The sequence below is a fragment of the Garra rufa genome, chromosome 9, assembly GCF_049309525.1.
Source record: "Garra rufa chromosome 9, GarRuf1.0, whole genome shotgun sequence".
NCBI classification, from domain to species: Eukaryota; Metazoa; Chordata; class Actinopteri; order Cypriniformes; family Cyprinidae; genus Garra; species Garra rufa.
In genome coordinates this window covers 31908693-31925562 of record NC_133369.1, presented here as the reverse complement: position 1 = coordinate 31925562, position 16870 = coordinate 31908693, and the positions used below count along the sequence as shown (strand labels likewise).

The following is a 16870-nucleotide window of genomic DNA, read 5'->3' as shown; positions in this document are numbered from 1 at the left end:
TGTCGAGATAGTTGAGGATGCGAAAACCCGTCTGCCAAAGAGGGGACAGGGCTGCTTCCATGACTTTCGTGAAGACGCGGGGAGAGAGGGACAGGCCAAATGGAAGCACTTTGTACTGAAACGCTGGACCCTCGAAAGCAAACCGAAGGAAGGTTCTGTGTCGAGGAAGAATCGAGACTTGAAAGTATGCGTCCTTCAGGTCGATGGCTGCAAACCAATCCTGGGGACGGATGCATGTTAACATGCGCTTCGTCGTGAGCATCTTGAACGGCATCCTGAGAAGGGACCGATTCAGGGCTCTGAGATCCAGGATGGGTCTTAAAGGTCCACTGAAGTGCCTTGAAACACGCAGCGTTCTTCTATGTGGTGACGTTCTTTTAACTGAAACAAAAACATATCGCTAAGCCCCGCCCACTTATTTTGAACAGCCAATAGCGTTCCATTTATATCTGCTCGGGCCAGAGCCGTTGAGCTCGGTAAAGCCGCATTTGTAAGCTTATGACAGCCACAGACTAATAAATTACCCCACAGATTCAATATGAAACTCTTGCTAAAACGAAATAGTGATAATAATCATGCTGAGGCTGTGTAGTTTAACACATGCCGAGTCCGACCGCGCATATGAGCGCATATGATCTGCTCCGCGTCTCTGTGTAGGGGGCGGGACACTACGGACTCTAGAGAGCATTTGATTGGACAGAACATTTGATCTGAAACTGAAGTGCGCGGTGATATCATCAAAATCCTTGATTCATATTGGCGGAAGTGACGAGAGTGTAAGTTTTGAATGCCCATATCTTGTAAAAGCGAATTTTGTCACTGCTTTGAAGCACACTAGCTTATAGATAATCTTAAGACTAATATATTCATACTAAAAGCCAAAAAACTTTAATTTTGATTTCAGGGGGACTTTAACCCACCGCTCTTTTTGGGCACGATGAAGTAGGGACTGTAAAACCCTGACCTCATCTCGGCTGGAGGGACAGGCTCGATTGCATCCTTCGCCAGTAGGACTGCAACCTCCGCACGCAGGACAGTGGCATGTGTGTCCGAATGAACAGTAGTGTATAGAACGCCTCTGTACCTGGGCGGACGCCTGGCGAAGTGAATCGCATAGCCGAGACGTACCGTCCATATCAACCACTGCGAGGGGCTGGGAAGCTGAAGCCAGGCTCCCAGCCGAGTCGCCAGGGGTATCAAGGGAACGTTGACCGACGTGACCGCGGAGGGGCAGCCTGGGGGGAGGGGAGGGGACTGATCCCAGAAAGATAAACGTCCTGGAGAAAAGTCTGGCTGCAGTACTTACCTGGTAAGTCCGGCCCGCCAGAGCAGACGAAAGCTTGCACGCCCTGGAGGGGAGATGTGGACAGTCCCGCCAGGTGGCATAAGTGCACCGCAACAGCGCGCTCAACCTGTGGAACCGCCACATAACCCCGGGCTGCCCCGCCATCGAGAGTGGAGAGGGGAGAGGAGCTGGGGCGCGCTCGAGATGAATAAGGAGCGCGCCACGTTTTTGTCAGCTCCTCATGTACCTCCGGGAAGAATGGTACCGGGGGAGAGCATGGCGGGGCCGGAGGTTCTTTAGGGACCTCAAGGCCGATCCCCCTGGCGGCTCGGAGGAGCATAGCCGACAGTTCAGCGTCGGCCTCCGATGGGACAGCGACCGCAGAGGGGCGCCGCGCCACAGGGGCGTCCGCCTCCCCGTCTGACTCTCCCTTTGATGCTGCGATTGACATCTCATCCTCTGCTGAAGCACTGAAGGAGACGCTCAGCCTGCAGGGCGGGGAAGCGTACTGCTGCGGGAACTCGACGGGGCCAAGCTGAGATGCAGAAGACCGCAGGGCTTTCTGGGCCGGCAGTGCGTTCTGCACTGTAACTTGTATGTCCCCCCCGCGCCTCGCCGCGGTGGCCGAAAAGCATTGACGGCTTAACGACCTACCACGAACACAATTGTGAGTTCTAAAGTCAGAATTGCATAATATAAACTCACAATTGCGAGAAATATAGTCAGAATTGCGAGATTTGGACTTGCAATTGCGAGTATTAAAGTCAAAATTTGCGAGATTTAAACTTGCAATTGTGAGTTATAAAGTCAGAATTGCATAATATAAACTCAGAATTGCAAGAAATATAGGCAGAATTGCAAGATTTAGACTCGTATTTGCGAGTATTAAAGTCAAAATTTGTGAGATTTAAACTTGCAATCGCGAGTTATAAAGTCAGAATTGTAAGATGTAAACTCATAATTCTGACTTTTTTTCTCAGAATTGCATATGAACTCACAACTGTGAGAAATAAAGTCAGAATTGTGAGATACAAACTCGAATTTGTGAGAAAAAAGTCTCACAACTCTGACTTTATTTTTCGCAATTGTGAGTCTAAATCTCACAATTCTGACTATATTGCTGGCAAATGTGAGTTTATATATGCAATTCTGAGAAAAAAAGTCAGAATTATGAGTTTATATCTCAGAGAAAATTCTTTAACTTAACAAATGTGAGTTATAAAGTCAGAATTGCAAGACAAATTTGCAATTCTGAGAAAAAAAATTAGTGTTACAAAAGATGTATATTTCAAATAAATGCTGTTTTTTTTCTTTCTATTCAAAGACAAATGGTTTGTTTTTTTATGGTTTTGTCACATGTCTCCTTATGTTTCCTGTCTTTTGCCTTGTGTTTGCACTGTTGAAATTTGGTTTCTCCCTCTGTCTCCCCCTGTCAGTTTGTATGATTTGGTTTAGCCCTTGTTAAGTGATTATCGTTTTCACCTGTGTGTCTTGATTAGTTTGCTTTATAAGTCAGTCTTTGAGTTCAGTCCTTTGTCGGTCATTTAACGTCAATGCTCCTTAATGTTCCTGGATGTTATTTTGATGTCAAATGTGTTCAGTGTGTGTGGAAATCCCCTGTCTCTTCCTTGGAAATCAAGATTAAAAGTATTCGTTATTTGACTTTGACTTTCGCCTCGTCAATCCAGCACCGGCTGTGACAGAATGACCGACCAAAAAGTAAGTGCTGAGGAACGGCTGTGGAGTTTGCGGCAGGGCGGTCGGGAGTTGGAGAGGTATGTGGCTGAGTTTACCGAGCTGTATTATCTGGTGAGCTGGCCCGACGCATCAATCAGCGTGGTATTTCTGTTGGGGCTGGACAAGGACATTATCCGTAGTGATCTGTCCGTTCACGATCTTTCGTTTGTAGATTTTGTCAACTTCATTCTTTATTTGAATGGCTCTAACATTGAGCTTACAGAAATAGATTCTTGTCCAGCCCCCTCAGATGCACGCCGCGTCGCTCCAGCTCATCCCAAGCCGGTGCTCGCCACATGCCTCGTCAACGGCTCAGACCACCTGCCACGCCCCGAGCGCCCTGTCACAATCCAAAGCTCCGTGGCCTTCCTCAGCATTGCTCCGATGACTGCTGCCACACCAGCTCACAAAATGGCTGCCACGCAGGAGTCGGCACGCCTGATGGCCAGCCTGCTAGACCCACCGGTGAGGTCAGTACGGGCCGCCACGCCCGCTCACAAGATGGCCACCACACCCGTTCACAAGATGGCCATAATTCCTGATTCCCCGGCCAAGATGGTCGACAGAATGGACGATGCTGAAGAGGAATTGATTGACTGGTTTGGTGAGATTGTTCTGCCCAGCCGTCCTGAATCTCCACCAGTCTCATCCAGTCGTCCAGAATCCCCGCTGGTTCCGTCCAGCCTTCCTGACCCTCCAGTGACCGCGCCGCCAGAGCGCCCTCCAGTGACCGCGCCGCCAGAGCGCCCTCCAGTGACCGCGCCGCCAGAGCGCCCTCCAGTGACCGCGCCGCCAGAGCGCCCTCCAGTGACCGCTCGCCCAGAGCTAGCTCCTTCAGTGTCTCCGCTGGAGACACCCAGCCCTCCTGAATCTCCGCTGGGGTCGTCCAGCCGTCCAGAGCCCGCTCCTCAAGAGCGCCGTCCAGAGCCCGCTCCTCAAGAGCGCCGTCCAGAGCCCGCTCCTCAAGAGCGCCGTCCAGAGCCCGCTCCTCAAGAGCGCCGTCCAGAGCCCGCTCCTCAAGAGCGCCGTCCAGAGCCCGCTCCTCAAGAGCGCCGTCCAGAGCCCGCTCCTCAAGAGCGCCGTCCAGAGCCCGCTCCTCAAGAGCGCCGTCCAGAGCCCGCTCCTCAAGAGCGCCGTCCAGAGCCCGCTCCTCAAGAGCTCCGTCCTGAGCCTCCGCTGGTTCCGCCCAGCCTTCCTGATCCTCCGCTGGTCCCGTCCAGCCGTCCAGATCCTCCGCTGGTCCCGTCCAGCCGTCCAGAACCTTCGCTGGTCACGTCCAGTCCTCCAGAGCCTCCGCTGGTCCTATCCAGCCTTCCTGAGCCTCCGCTGGTCCTATCCAGCCTTCCTGAGCCTCCGCTGGCCCAGCCCAGCCTTCCAGAGCCTCCGCTGGTCCTGTCCAGCCTTACAGAGCCCACTCTGTCAAACAGTCCTGCCAAACCCCTGAATTCCCCAAAGAAAATTTTGGGGGGGCGCTATATACCCCTAGCCAACGTGGCCGGGCCGAGGACGGAGGCCAAGGCCACGGGGGCTGCCCAGCCATGGCCACCTGAACTGCCTGTCCGGCCATGGCCTCCTGACCCACCATGGCCACCCGAACTGCCTGTGCGGCCGTGGCCACCTGACCCTCCATGGCCACCCGAACTGCCTGTGCGGCTGTGGCCACCTGACCCTCCATGGCCACCCGAACTGCCTGTGCGGCCGTGGCCGCCTGACCCGCCATGGCCACTCGAACTGCTTGTCCGGCCGTGGCCGCCTGACCCGCCACGGCTTCCTGTTCCGCCCTGGAGGCCTCCTCAACCCAGCAAGGTCCTGCCCCGTAACGGCCTCCAGGGCGCCCGCCCCCCCTCCCTGGTGTTTCTATCACGGCGCGAGACGCGCCTACCGGGAGGGGGAGATAATGTCACATGTCTCCTTATGTTTCCTGTCTTTTGCCTTGTGTTTGCACTGTTGAAATTTGGTTTCTCCCTCTGTCTCCCCCTGTCAGTTTGTATGATTTGGTTTAGCCCTTGTTAAGTGATTATCGTTTTCACCTGTGTGTCTTGATTAGTTTGCTTTATAAGTCAGTCTTTGAGTTCAGTCCTTTGTCGGTCATTTAACGTCAATGCTCCTTAATGTTCCTGGATGTTATTTTGATGTCAAATGTGTTCAGTGTGTGTGTGTGGAAATCCCCTGTCTCTTCCTTGGAAATCAAGATTAAAAGTATTCGTTATTTGACTTTGACTTTCGCCTCGTCAATCCAGCACCGGCTGTGACAGGTTTGTTTCCATAAAAATATTATTTTATATTTCAACATTGATAATAAAGAAATGTTTCTTCAGCACATTAGATTGACTTCTGAACAATCATGCAACACCAAAGACTTGAGTAATAGCTGCTGAAGATTTAGCTTTGCCATCACATAAATAAAATACAGTTATTTTAAATCTTAATATTTTACAAAATTGTTTTACTGTATTTTTGATCATATTTTGACTTCTTTCAAAACTTTTGAACTTTAGTATAAACACCAACTGTAAATATTTAAATATCTAATTCAGGAAAAAAAGGTAATTTGGTAGGAATTTCTTGTAGGTCTTTCTTATAATTGTCAATCAGTCTCTTACACTGACTGTACAAGTATCACCATTCTGCTGCACTGCAATCTAGACTCTGGCTGTGAGCTTAATCGCGCTGAAAGAAGTACTGAAAAAATAAATATACAGTTCCATGTACTTTTTTTAGTACTTTTTAAGCACTCTCTGGTATAATGTTGAATTCATGGTTAGTTTTATGACATTATTTGCAACCCTGAGCCTGCAAAATAACCTCAAACCACAACACTCCCACTCCTTCGCTTGTGGGTATGAGTTTCTCATAAGCTCAAATCTGTCAGTTCACTTGTCCAGAAGTCCTGATTGAATGGAAAACTTCAAATCTGTTTTGGAAAGCAGAGGATTTGTCTCTTCTGATCTACCATATAGACTAGATTTTGACAGTTGTTTTTAATGGTTAACTTCCTGAAGCATTTTTCAAAAGCATTACTGTATGCACAGAGGAATGATGAATTGTAAACAGCTTTAAAAATGGCTTTAAATCTATTTTTCTGACTCGTATGCCTTAGCAACTTATCTTCTGAGGGGCTCAGGCAGCTCAGGTGCACCTTGTTGTAATATTAAATAGTATAGCGATAAATGTAAGAATGTACATTTTTCATGGGGTGCACTTACTTTCACACTTATGAGAGAGGATTAGAGCGATAATGCTAGTGTATCTAAAGAGTGATTGTCAAGGACAGAGAAAATGCTGATATAGAAAAATGATTCCAAAGGCTTCATTAGTTTTCTCACATCTAAATATTTGAGTGTTTGATCAGCTCTCATGAAAGCTATTCTGAGCATAAGCCAAAAGACTAGAAATCTGTGTACTGAACTTCAGGGAGCTGGATGAAAATCAAGAAAGCCAGCACTCAGCTCTGTAGCCAGCATCCAATCACTGCAGTCATTCACCGCAGACACACCATTAATCACACACGCACACACATATACAATCATGGCAGTCCATTGCTTGTTGATAATGAAATGTTGGGTTGCATTATGTGGAGTGGCTTCCTCGATGTGAGAGTACTATCAATGAACAGACTACAAATAAGACAAATGAAAAGTCATTTTGTGAATGTACCCACGCAAAGTTAAGTTACAAGAAAATCAAAGGTTCCAAATTGCTAACTTTTTAAGTATGTGTTTAAAATTAAACTACCAGGTTTTTGAATATTAAATTACTGGATGTTTGTATATTAAAAGTAATGATTTCTATATTTTTTTTTTGCCCAGCACAGGCACTAAATAAATGTATTACTGTGGAATCAAACCAGTAATTACCACAGCAGACTGTGCAATATGTGCACACAGTTTATGCTGTGATATTTTTATATCTATAGGTGCACTCAGTGCACCCTTTTTCATATTAAAGGATTAGTTCACTTTCTTCAAGAAGAAAAATTTTCTGATAATTTACTCACTCCCATGTCATCCAAGATGTTCATGTCTTTCCTTCTTCAGTTGAAAAGAAATTAAGGTTTTTGAGGTAAACATTCCAGGATTTTTCTCCATATAGTTGGCTTCAATGGGGATTAACAGGTTGAAGGTCCAAATTGTATATACTTTTTAACCACAAATGTTCGTCTTGCACTAGCTTGACTTCACAGATTGTGTAATCACACTGGAAAAGTCACGCGAGGTACTCTGACAAGGCTCTACAGTGCAAACAAAATTACTGTGTGCGACTAGGAAAATTTTTTTAAAGCACCATATGCGACTGACCCGATCAGCATATTTGTGTTTTTGCGCTGAGGGGAGCTTCAAAGGTTTCTATGCGTTTTCGCAACATTAAGTAATGTATCATGGACATATCTCATGAATCCTTTCATAAACAAAGTGTAGAGAGAGTGTAAATAAGAGATTGATTGTGCAGTGTAGAGAGTTTTGTTGATTATAATGGAACTTTGTGAGATTTTAATGATTTTTAAGAGAGGTTGTAAATGAGATTTTGATTGAATACAACGGTTAAATAAACAAGAAGTTAATATTAAAGGTTGTATCAGCGATTTCTAGCCTGAAACATAAAGTGTTTCACAGACAATTTATGGGGCAGGCAGCGAGCGGATCGTGAAGAAAGGTCAGCTGAAATTGACACTTTATGTTTTAGGCTAGAAATCGCTGATACAACCTTTAAGTGACTTACATTGTCTAACTATAACATTATGCCTGATTTTGCTATATTTTGTCTTAAAAAAAGTCACAACTAAGCCACTGCACATCTCCATTCAAACATAGCAGTGTATCGTTTATGAATGAATGTGCATTTTTAAAGGAATCTAGTTAGTCAGTGATTTAATTTCCCATTCATAAAGGTAGTCACTTGCTTTAATCCTGAATGAATCAGCCGTTCAAACAAATCAAATGAATGATATGATTCAGTAATTAAATCAGTGGCTTGCCACCACCTACTGTCAGATTTAGTTTCATGTTTAAAGTACCTTTTCAATTATTTAAATCATTTAATATTGCTGTATTTAAAATGTTATGTTCAAAACATTAATGTCAACATGAATTTATGAATTTGACTGCACTCATGCCACCTCTGAGCCTCATTAAACATCTGAAAATACACCTACAAGCCACTTTTGTGTTCTTTTGTGCCACCTCTGTAGTACAAATGCATTGTTAATACTGATTTCATCTGATTGGTAACTTATTCTTATTCTACTTGTGCTTCTGTTATTCTGTTTTAATTATAATTTTTAAAAAGCTTCATGTATACATAAGACATAAAAGATGACATACTTTTAATAATGTTGCCAAAAATGCCATTACAAAGGTAAAAACAAAAATCCCCTGTAAATCCCTTTAGGATGTCAAATATCACCTCGTAAAAGGGAGGCAAATTTTTGATCAGATTTTTTGATTATTGATAAGAAGTATCTCCTGAAATTTTTAATGCGCTCCTAAATTTGTAAAAATTGTAAGCATAGAGCCCTGTCTGGTTCAAAAAGGTAAGGTAGGAAAAATGAAAAACTAGGAATGCATCTCATTTTCTCCTCCAACTTCAATATCATCCAACATCATTGTTTTTACCTTTTTTTTGTAAAGGGTGTTTGACTTTCTTTGCACGTTTGCTTGTAAACACTGGGTCGATACTTCTTCCTACGCCACCACTACAAAATGCATGAAGTCAAGCTAGTGCAAGATGAGCATTTGTGGTTAAAGGTATATAAACTTAGCTTTTTTAAAAAATAACCGATCATTTCACTAGATAAAACCTTTATTCCTCAACTAGGGTCATGTACAGTCCTTTAAAGCTACATTGAAACTGCAATTTGGACCTTCAACCCATTGGCTCCCATTGAATTCCACTACATGGAGAACAATCCTGGAATGTTTTCCTAAAAAAAACTTTATTTCTTTTTGACTGAAGAAAGAAAGACATTAACATCTTGGATGATATGTGGGTGAGTAAATTATCAGGAATTTTTTATTATGGAATTGTACTAATCCTTTAATAACGTTAATACACTAATGTGTACATTTCTTACCTGTACACATAAAGCTAAATCATACTTTTAAAAATACACTACCTTTCAAAAGTGGTTTGTGGTTGGTAATATTTTTATTGCTTTGGAAGGAAGTCTTTTTGTTCAACAAGAGTGAATTTATTGTTTTTTTTCTACTCGATTTTAATACTTTTGATCAATGTCATCTTTGCTGCATTAGAATATTAATTACTTAAAAAAAAAATCATATTGACCCCAAACGTTTGAACTGTAGTATGTGCAGTAAATTATGTACAATTTTAACTTCCTTTGATCAGTCAGGTGCAGTACTCCAAGGGCAAGAAGGCACTTTTTTGACCACCTGCTGTTTCAGGCATGTTTTTTTCCGTGCAGCGTCCTGCAGAACAACTCTCATTAGCGGAGCTGTCCACCAATCCGTGGTGCTGAAACATGAATGCAGGAGATCGTCTCTTTTTTGAAAGGGATGTTCACCCAAAAAGGAAAATTCTGTTATTAATTATTCACAATCATGTCGTTCCAAATCCATAAGACCTTCGTTCATCTTCAGAAAACAAATTAAGTTATTTTTGATGAAATCCAAGAGCTTTCTGACCCTTTCTGACAGCAACGCAACTGACACCTTCAAGGCTCAGAAAGGTAGTAAGGACATTGTTACAATCGTTCATGTGACAGCAGTGGTTCAACCGTAATGTTATGAAGCTACAAGAATAATTTTGTGCACAAAGTAAAAACAAAAACAAAGACTTCATTCAACAATTTATTCACGTTCATGCAAGCATCATGATATTCTCATGAGCATGCATTAAAGACTGACATGCACAAAAAGTATTCTCCTAGCTTCATAACAATATGGTTGAACCATTGATGTCTATGCAGGGACTCAGAAAGTTCTCGGATTTCATCAAAAATATCTTAATTTGTGCTTTGAAGATGAACAAAGCCTTTACGGGTTTGGAACGGCATGGCGGTGAGAGTAATATGGACAGAATTTTCATTTTTGGCTGAACTATTCCTTTCAAACTTTGCTGTAACTTTCCCTTAAATTAAGCGTGCTCTCCTTTACTATCCCTCTTAGATGTTCTCTCTCTGCTTCTCACATTTTGCTCAGTGACCTAAATGGCACTTGAAAAGATAATGGAATTTCCTTTTTCCCAGTCCTATCTCCTTTATCCATCTCCTTTATAGCTTGACCCCCGATGATTCTCCAGGAGAATTACAACCCAGGAGAGGTCGATATTCTGTACAGTTCGGGGTGACGAGTCACCAGAGTCTGAATGAGTCTGTGGAGTCTGAAACTTTACGCCATGAAAGATCGTAACCGTGCCAGACCAAGGTTGCAGCAAAGTCAGCCAAATGCAATATAAACAACAGATTCCCACATCAGAAGCAACAGCCATGTTTTAATTTTTTATGCACGTCAGGAATCACTCCAGGATGAGACAAAGGGGGTTCCAGTACAGGGACGTGCATTTAAAAAGGTCACTTTGAGCAAGACATGTCCTTGCGATAGATAACACGGGCTGCAGAGCTGCATCATTCAACTTCACTTACCCGGAGGAATATGATAAGCCTGCAGTCTAACAGCACAGAGGTAATAAATTTTTCCGTTATTTTTTTATTGCGCAAGAGCAATATAGGTAGCTTTATGAAATAACAGCCTCGCGGGGACACAAATAAGACAAGTGTATGTTGTCCTCTTTATGTACCTGGATTGGGAGAGGAGAGTGGAGCTAAACTGTTCGAGAAGACAGGAAGATGATGATGATGATGACAAAGTGCGAGCAAGCTCTTGTGTTGTTATATTAACATTAGTTATGGATGTCTGTGTACTGTGGTTATGTTTACTCACTGTCTCTTCTGTGCGGTCTGCACTGACAAATGTCACTTTGTACTGCTCCACGTCTGAGTCCAGCACCTCCCAGTTTACTTGGATACTGAAGGGGGTCTCCTCGTCCACCCACAGGTAACTCACTCCCAGATGAACAACTAGATGATACAGATCAGCTTAGACACAATACATTCTGGAGATTTATTAGGGCTGGGTTTTGACACAAATTTAATGATACGATTCTGATTCACAAGGTTGCGATTCGATTCGATTTCTAATTCAATTATGATTATTTTGGAAGTATATCAGGTACAGTACATGCCAAGTTTGCTCACATTAAAAAAAAATCGGAGACAGTTGGTATTAAATTAAGATAAAATTACAGTTAAAATAAACTGATTTGTTTTACAAATTACACTCAGTTAAGTTATTTGATGATTAGGTGACAATTACATAATTATATTTCTACTCCAATTCGCTTTTTAAAATATAAACAGTTAAATGGTGACTAAAACATGACAGATTTATTCAAACATAAAGAACATTGAAGAACAGTAAAAATTATAATAAATGTTATATGGTGCATATATTAAGCAAAATGCTCATCTCTAGTTACTTTTCTAGCTGACTAAAGAGGTTTTGGTCACCGAATATGTTTTTTTCTGAGGTAAATGTGACGATTTAAGAATCAATGTAATTTCGTCAAAATGAGAATAGATTAAAATTCAGAAATTGATAATTGAAATTGATTTTTTACCCAGCCCTAGTATTTGTCTACCCATCTATCCATCTATTCATCCAATGTTCAAATCACAATAAAGTCATGTTTGTCTTACATGCTGTAGTGGGGGGGAAAGTGGTGGGAACTTCTGTGGTCCAGTCCACTGCAATCAAATAGCAAACAAAGCAAAGCAAAAAAAAAAAAAAAAAAGCACAAAAAAACAAACAAAAAAAATATAGCAAATTAAAGCAAAGTAGCACAAAGCAAAGCCACAAACACACAAAAAAAATCAATTAGTCAGTTTGAGATAAAGTGAATTAGCTGGTTGGTCTTAAACATTTAAACAACATTATTGTATGTCTTACATGTATTCTGAAGCACAACCACAGCACTGCTCTCTGTTTCGTCTTTATAGATGGCTGACAGTGACACCTTGTACTCTGTAAAGGGACTCAGGCCTTGAATCACATACGAGTCCACAGCTCCATTCAGCATCATCTATACAACACACAAACACAAAACCACCCGGTTATAGTATAAGTCAGAGCTATAACAAGAATTTGGATAGTGCTAAGAGTAAGTACGGCTGGTTTAGTCTGGTTAAACCTTTTGTTTAGTAATCATCAACATGTGGTTGAGTTGTGAGAAATACTGTCAGAATTGTTAGATATAAACTCACAATTGCAAGAAAATCTGTCTGAATTGCAATATATAACCTCAGAATTGAGGGATATAAAATTGCAATTGTGAGAAATAAAGTCAGAATTGTTATGCATAAAATCGCAATTGTGAGAGATAAAGTCAGAATTGTGAGATATAAACTCGCAATTACAAGAAATAAAGCCAGAATTGTGGGAAATACTGTCGGAATTGTGGGATATAAACAAGCAATTCTGAAAAATAAACTCAGAATTGTGACATATAGCTTCAGAATTGTGGGATATAAACTTGCAATTGAGACAAAGTAAGAATTGTGAGATATAAACTTGCAATTACAAGAAATAAAGTCAAAATTGTGAGAAATACTGTCAGATTTGTTAGATATAAACTCACAATTGCAAGAAATAAAGTCTGAATTGCAAGATATAACCTCAGAAATGTGAGATATAAACTCGCAATTACAAGAAATAAAGTCAGAATTGTTATACATAAAATCGCAATTGTAAGAAATAAAGTCAGAATTGTTATACATAAAATCGCAATTGTAAGAAATAACCTCAGAATTGTGAGATATAAACTCGCAATTACAAGAAATAAAGTCAGAATTGTTATACATAAAATCGCAATTGTAAGAAATAACCTCAGAATTGTGAGATATAAACTCGCAATTACAAGAAATAAAGTCAGAATTGTTATACATAAAATCGCAATTGTAAGAAATAACCTCAGAATTGTGAGATATAAACTCGCAATTACAAGAAATAAAGTCAGAATTGTTATACATAAAATCGCAATTGTAAGAAATAACCTCAGAATTGTGAGATATAAACTCGCAATTACATGTAATAAAGTCAGAATTGCGAGAAATACCATCAGAATTGTGAGATATAAAATCGCAGTTGCGAGATATAAAGTCAGAATTGTGAGATATAAACTAGCGATTGTGATAAATTAAGTCAAAATTGTTAGACATAAACTCGCATTTCTGACTTTTTTTCTCAGAACTTGCAAATTGCATGTTTATTTCTGGCAATGTTGACTTTATATCTCACAATTCTGAAAAAAAGTCAGAATTGTAAGTTTGTGCGATAAAAAGTCGCAATTACCTTTTTTTATTTTTTATTCAGTGGCGAAAACAGGCTTCCATAAGATTATGTTACAAGCCAGACAAACCACACAGCAAACAAGACACTTTACAGTCAATTGTAAGGATTTATCGCCAAGTGTCAAAGGGTAATGATGAAGAAAATGGACAGTCCAATTCTGAAGCAAGGCCACATCTATTTCAGCCAAGATCCAAGAGTGACGGCTCTGATGAAAAGGCCCACCATAGTCATCATAGAGTGGATGCTGAGGTCTAGACTGGAATATTATTTTCTCATGATATGGTATGTCATTAACTACAGTCTGCTTTTGGTTGTACCATTAGATCAATGACAGATGGTATTTATAAATGGAGAAAATTGGATTCATTGTGCAGGATATAAGTCAATAGTATTTTGTGTCTGTAGTAGTTGCAACAGTTCACATACAAAACATCATGTTTAGTCTGGTATAAATGTTAGTGGCTGCTCAACAATGTGAACACACATTAAAAAACAAATCTGCTATCAGGAGAGCTTTTGGATCTCATTGAGATCTGGGCCGTCCCAGCAAACCCCTGTGAGTGGATATGTGTTTCTGGGCTGACTCCTTTGCTCTGGGACATGAAGCTCCAGCCACATTCCAGTTTGCCTCACAGCATTTTATTATTTTCTGCTCTGGTGGCTCTTGGTAAACATATCGACCTGTGGTGCTATCTATAAAAAACAGCTGCACTGACTCCTGGCCAGTAATAAAAAGTTTCTCCGTCACACACACACTCACACACGCTTGTGTCTGTGGTCACGCGTGGCAGGGATCGCGGTGACGGGATGCATTCAGTATGCGGCTGGTTGTTTTGGTGTTTGTGAGTGCCGGTGACTGGTCATTTCTAATAGAGAATAACAGTTGGCTCCAGGCTCCGGGTTAGGGGAGAGTATTGATCGACTCATAAATCATTTTCAAGGACCTCATAAAATTCATATTTCACTTTCTGTTTTTCAACAAGTATAGTTCATTGTAATTAAGATCTAGCAATGGCCATTTAAAAGGGCAAGTTAGTCACAATGGAGAAACACTGTAAAAAAACAGAGAGTTCAAGGGTTCCAGATTTGGCTGGTTTGCATGTGCCCCTGCTGGAAGATGGCATGACTCCACTATCCTGCTGCCAAAAAGCATCTGTCTCCACTGACAGACAAAATGTTTTTGCAAGCCACATCAAAAATATTTCATTATATTATAGTAGGTGTTTTGCCAGTGAATAACTGATTTATATATCCATTTTTTGTAACACCATGTCCTAACTACACACAGCACTGCAATGTGCGATAAAAGGTATCTTTTCTATGTTAATCAGAGTTTTTGTCCTAACTAGCCACGACAGCGACACAGAAAATTTCTATTTTAGAAACGGTTTCTATTTCTGCAACATCGCAGCTAAAACAACACCATACAAACTATGACAATTATAATCTCAGGTACTGATTATGTGCTTTATTTAGTGTTAAAAGTGTCTAATGTGAGTTTAAATATCACATTTATAGCCATACTGAAAGCAACAACAGATAATGTATCTCAGATTTTGAAAATAAATGTAAGCAAACATATACGTTAAAACTGCAAACTCAATACGAACCAACAAGTTTTTTCCATGACAAAGATGGTAGAAAGATCAGTCACTTAGTATGTAGTTTTAATAATGTAAAAAAGGTTTAATATTTATGATTAAGATTATAAACTTGTCCATTTCGTTGGGAGTACAGTGCACTTCTGCGCTTCTGAATGGGTGTGATATTTCAGCGATTCTGTCACGTCGCGCATTCGTGTCGCATCTGGTGTGGACAACCAAATTGCTTGTCACTGGAATTTTGTCGTGTCGTGTGTAGTTAGGACACGGTGTAAGAGTTCTCATAAGCATGAAACACACTTATTATTAATTATTTATATATTACATTATATTATATTACAGCTATATAAAGTTGTTTAATGTTTGTTTTAGAAGTCTCACCAATGCTGCATTTGATCAAAAATACAGTAAATACAGAAATATTATCAAATATTATTAACATTTATTTTACTTATTTATTATTTTTATGTAATATATTCATGGAAAAGGGGAGAAAAAAAATTAATATGCTGATCTGGCAATCAAGCAACATTTCCTCTTTTTATTAAACATATACATTCAGGATTCTTTGATGAATACAATAGTCAAATAAAACAGCATTTATTTCAAATATATATTTTGAAAATAATGTTAAACGTTTTAATGTCACTTTTGATCAATTTAATACATCCTTGCTAAGTATTAATGTATACAAAAATAAAAATCTTACTAACCCCAAACATTTGTATTATTATTAGGGGTGGGCATAGATTATTTTTTTTAATCTAGATTAATCTAGATTAAAATGGCTAATTTGAATTCTGCTGAAGGCATTCAGAATATGTGTGCTACCCAAATAATGACTAAAAGTAAGTCTTCGAGAACGGGCCAGGTGGCGCATTAGATCAGGCGCTCATCTCCTGTTTCCAAAATGCATCACAAACTGCTTGACAATTGCATTTACAACATAATTACCTATACAAACTTGTGTAACCAAGTACTTCTGTGCAAAAGGCTGCACGACGTGCGCGTTGCCGTTAAATACACAGACGCGCACGGACATGGATTTCTGCGTGCATAGTCTTCCATTAAACTGCGTTGCTTTTAGAAGCATCAATTCAATAGTTGCATATAGTTTAATGTCTTTATTTCGGGATTATCAAAGTAAATTATAACTCAAACTTGAGATTTTACTGGGGCACAGCAGATTTTCACTGGGGCACGTGCCCCAGTAAAAAGGGTCAACGCACGCACCTGCCCTGAAGCGGCTTCATAACTGCATCCATGTTTGCACGTCTCATTTGATGTGGTAATTTCACAGAAACTGAAGACTCGTTGTCGCCCCCTACAGTGCAATTCGTCTAGGTATACGTCATCCGCGCTAAAATATCAAGGTGAAAGTCATCATATCTTGCGTAGTTTAGACCCAGCTCCCAACCCAACTTTGAGAATAGATTAACGGCGATATTTTTTTTATCGCCCGATAAGAGTCTCACGTTAACGCAGCACGTTAACGCCGATAACGGCCCACCACTAATTATTATATTATATTATATTATATTATATCTCAAAAGTTTTTTTAATGTTTTTAATGAAGTGTATTATGCTCACCAAGGCTGCATTTGAAAAATAAATAAATACGGCAATAATTATAAAATATTATTAAAATCACACTTATTACTATTATTATTATATATTATATTATTATTATACATTATTTGAAAAATAATGTTAAAGTTTTTAATGTCATTTTTGACCAATTTAATACATCCTTGCTAAGTATTAATTTATTAAATAAAAAAAATCTTACTGACTTCAAACTTTTGTAGTATATTATATTATATTATAGCTCAAAAGTTTACAGGGGCTATATGTAACTTTTTCCCCAAAATAAACGTAACAAT

General features: G+C 40.3%; 1 protein-coding gene across 1 annotated transcript in view; it reads right to left on the bottom strand.

The window, feature by feature from the left end:
* The window catches only part of col14a1a (collagen, type XIV, alpha 1a), a 207893-nt gene that overhangs the window by 135360 nt on the left and 55663 nt on the right, over positions 1-16870 (bottom strand). Inside the window, exons 20-24 of the mRNA XM_073847829.1 lie at positions 11986-12118; positions 11736-11783; positions 10944-11057; positions 1711-1723; positions 1129-1153 (exon numbers count right to left, since the gene is read on the bottom strand). Coding sequence (XP_073703930.1) covers positions 1129-1153; positions 1711-1723; positions 10944-11057; positions 11736-11783; positions 11986-12118 — 333 coding nt within the window. The remainder of the gene's footprint in view (positions 1-1128; positions 1154-1710; positions 1724-10943; positions 11058-11735; positions 11784-11985; positions 12119-16870) is intronic.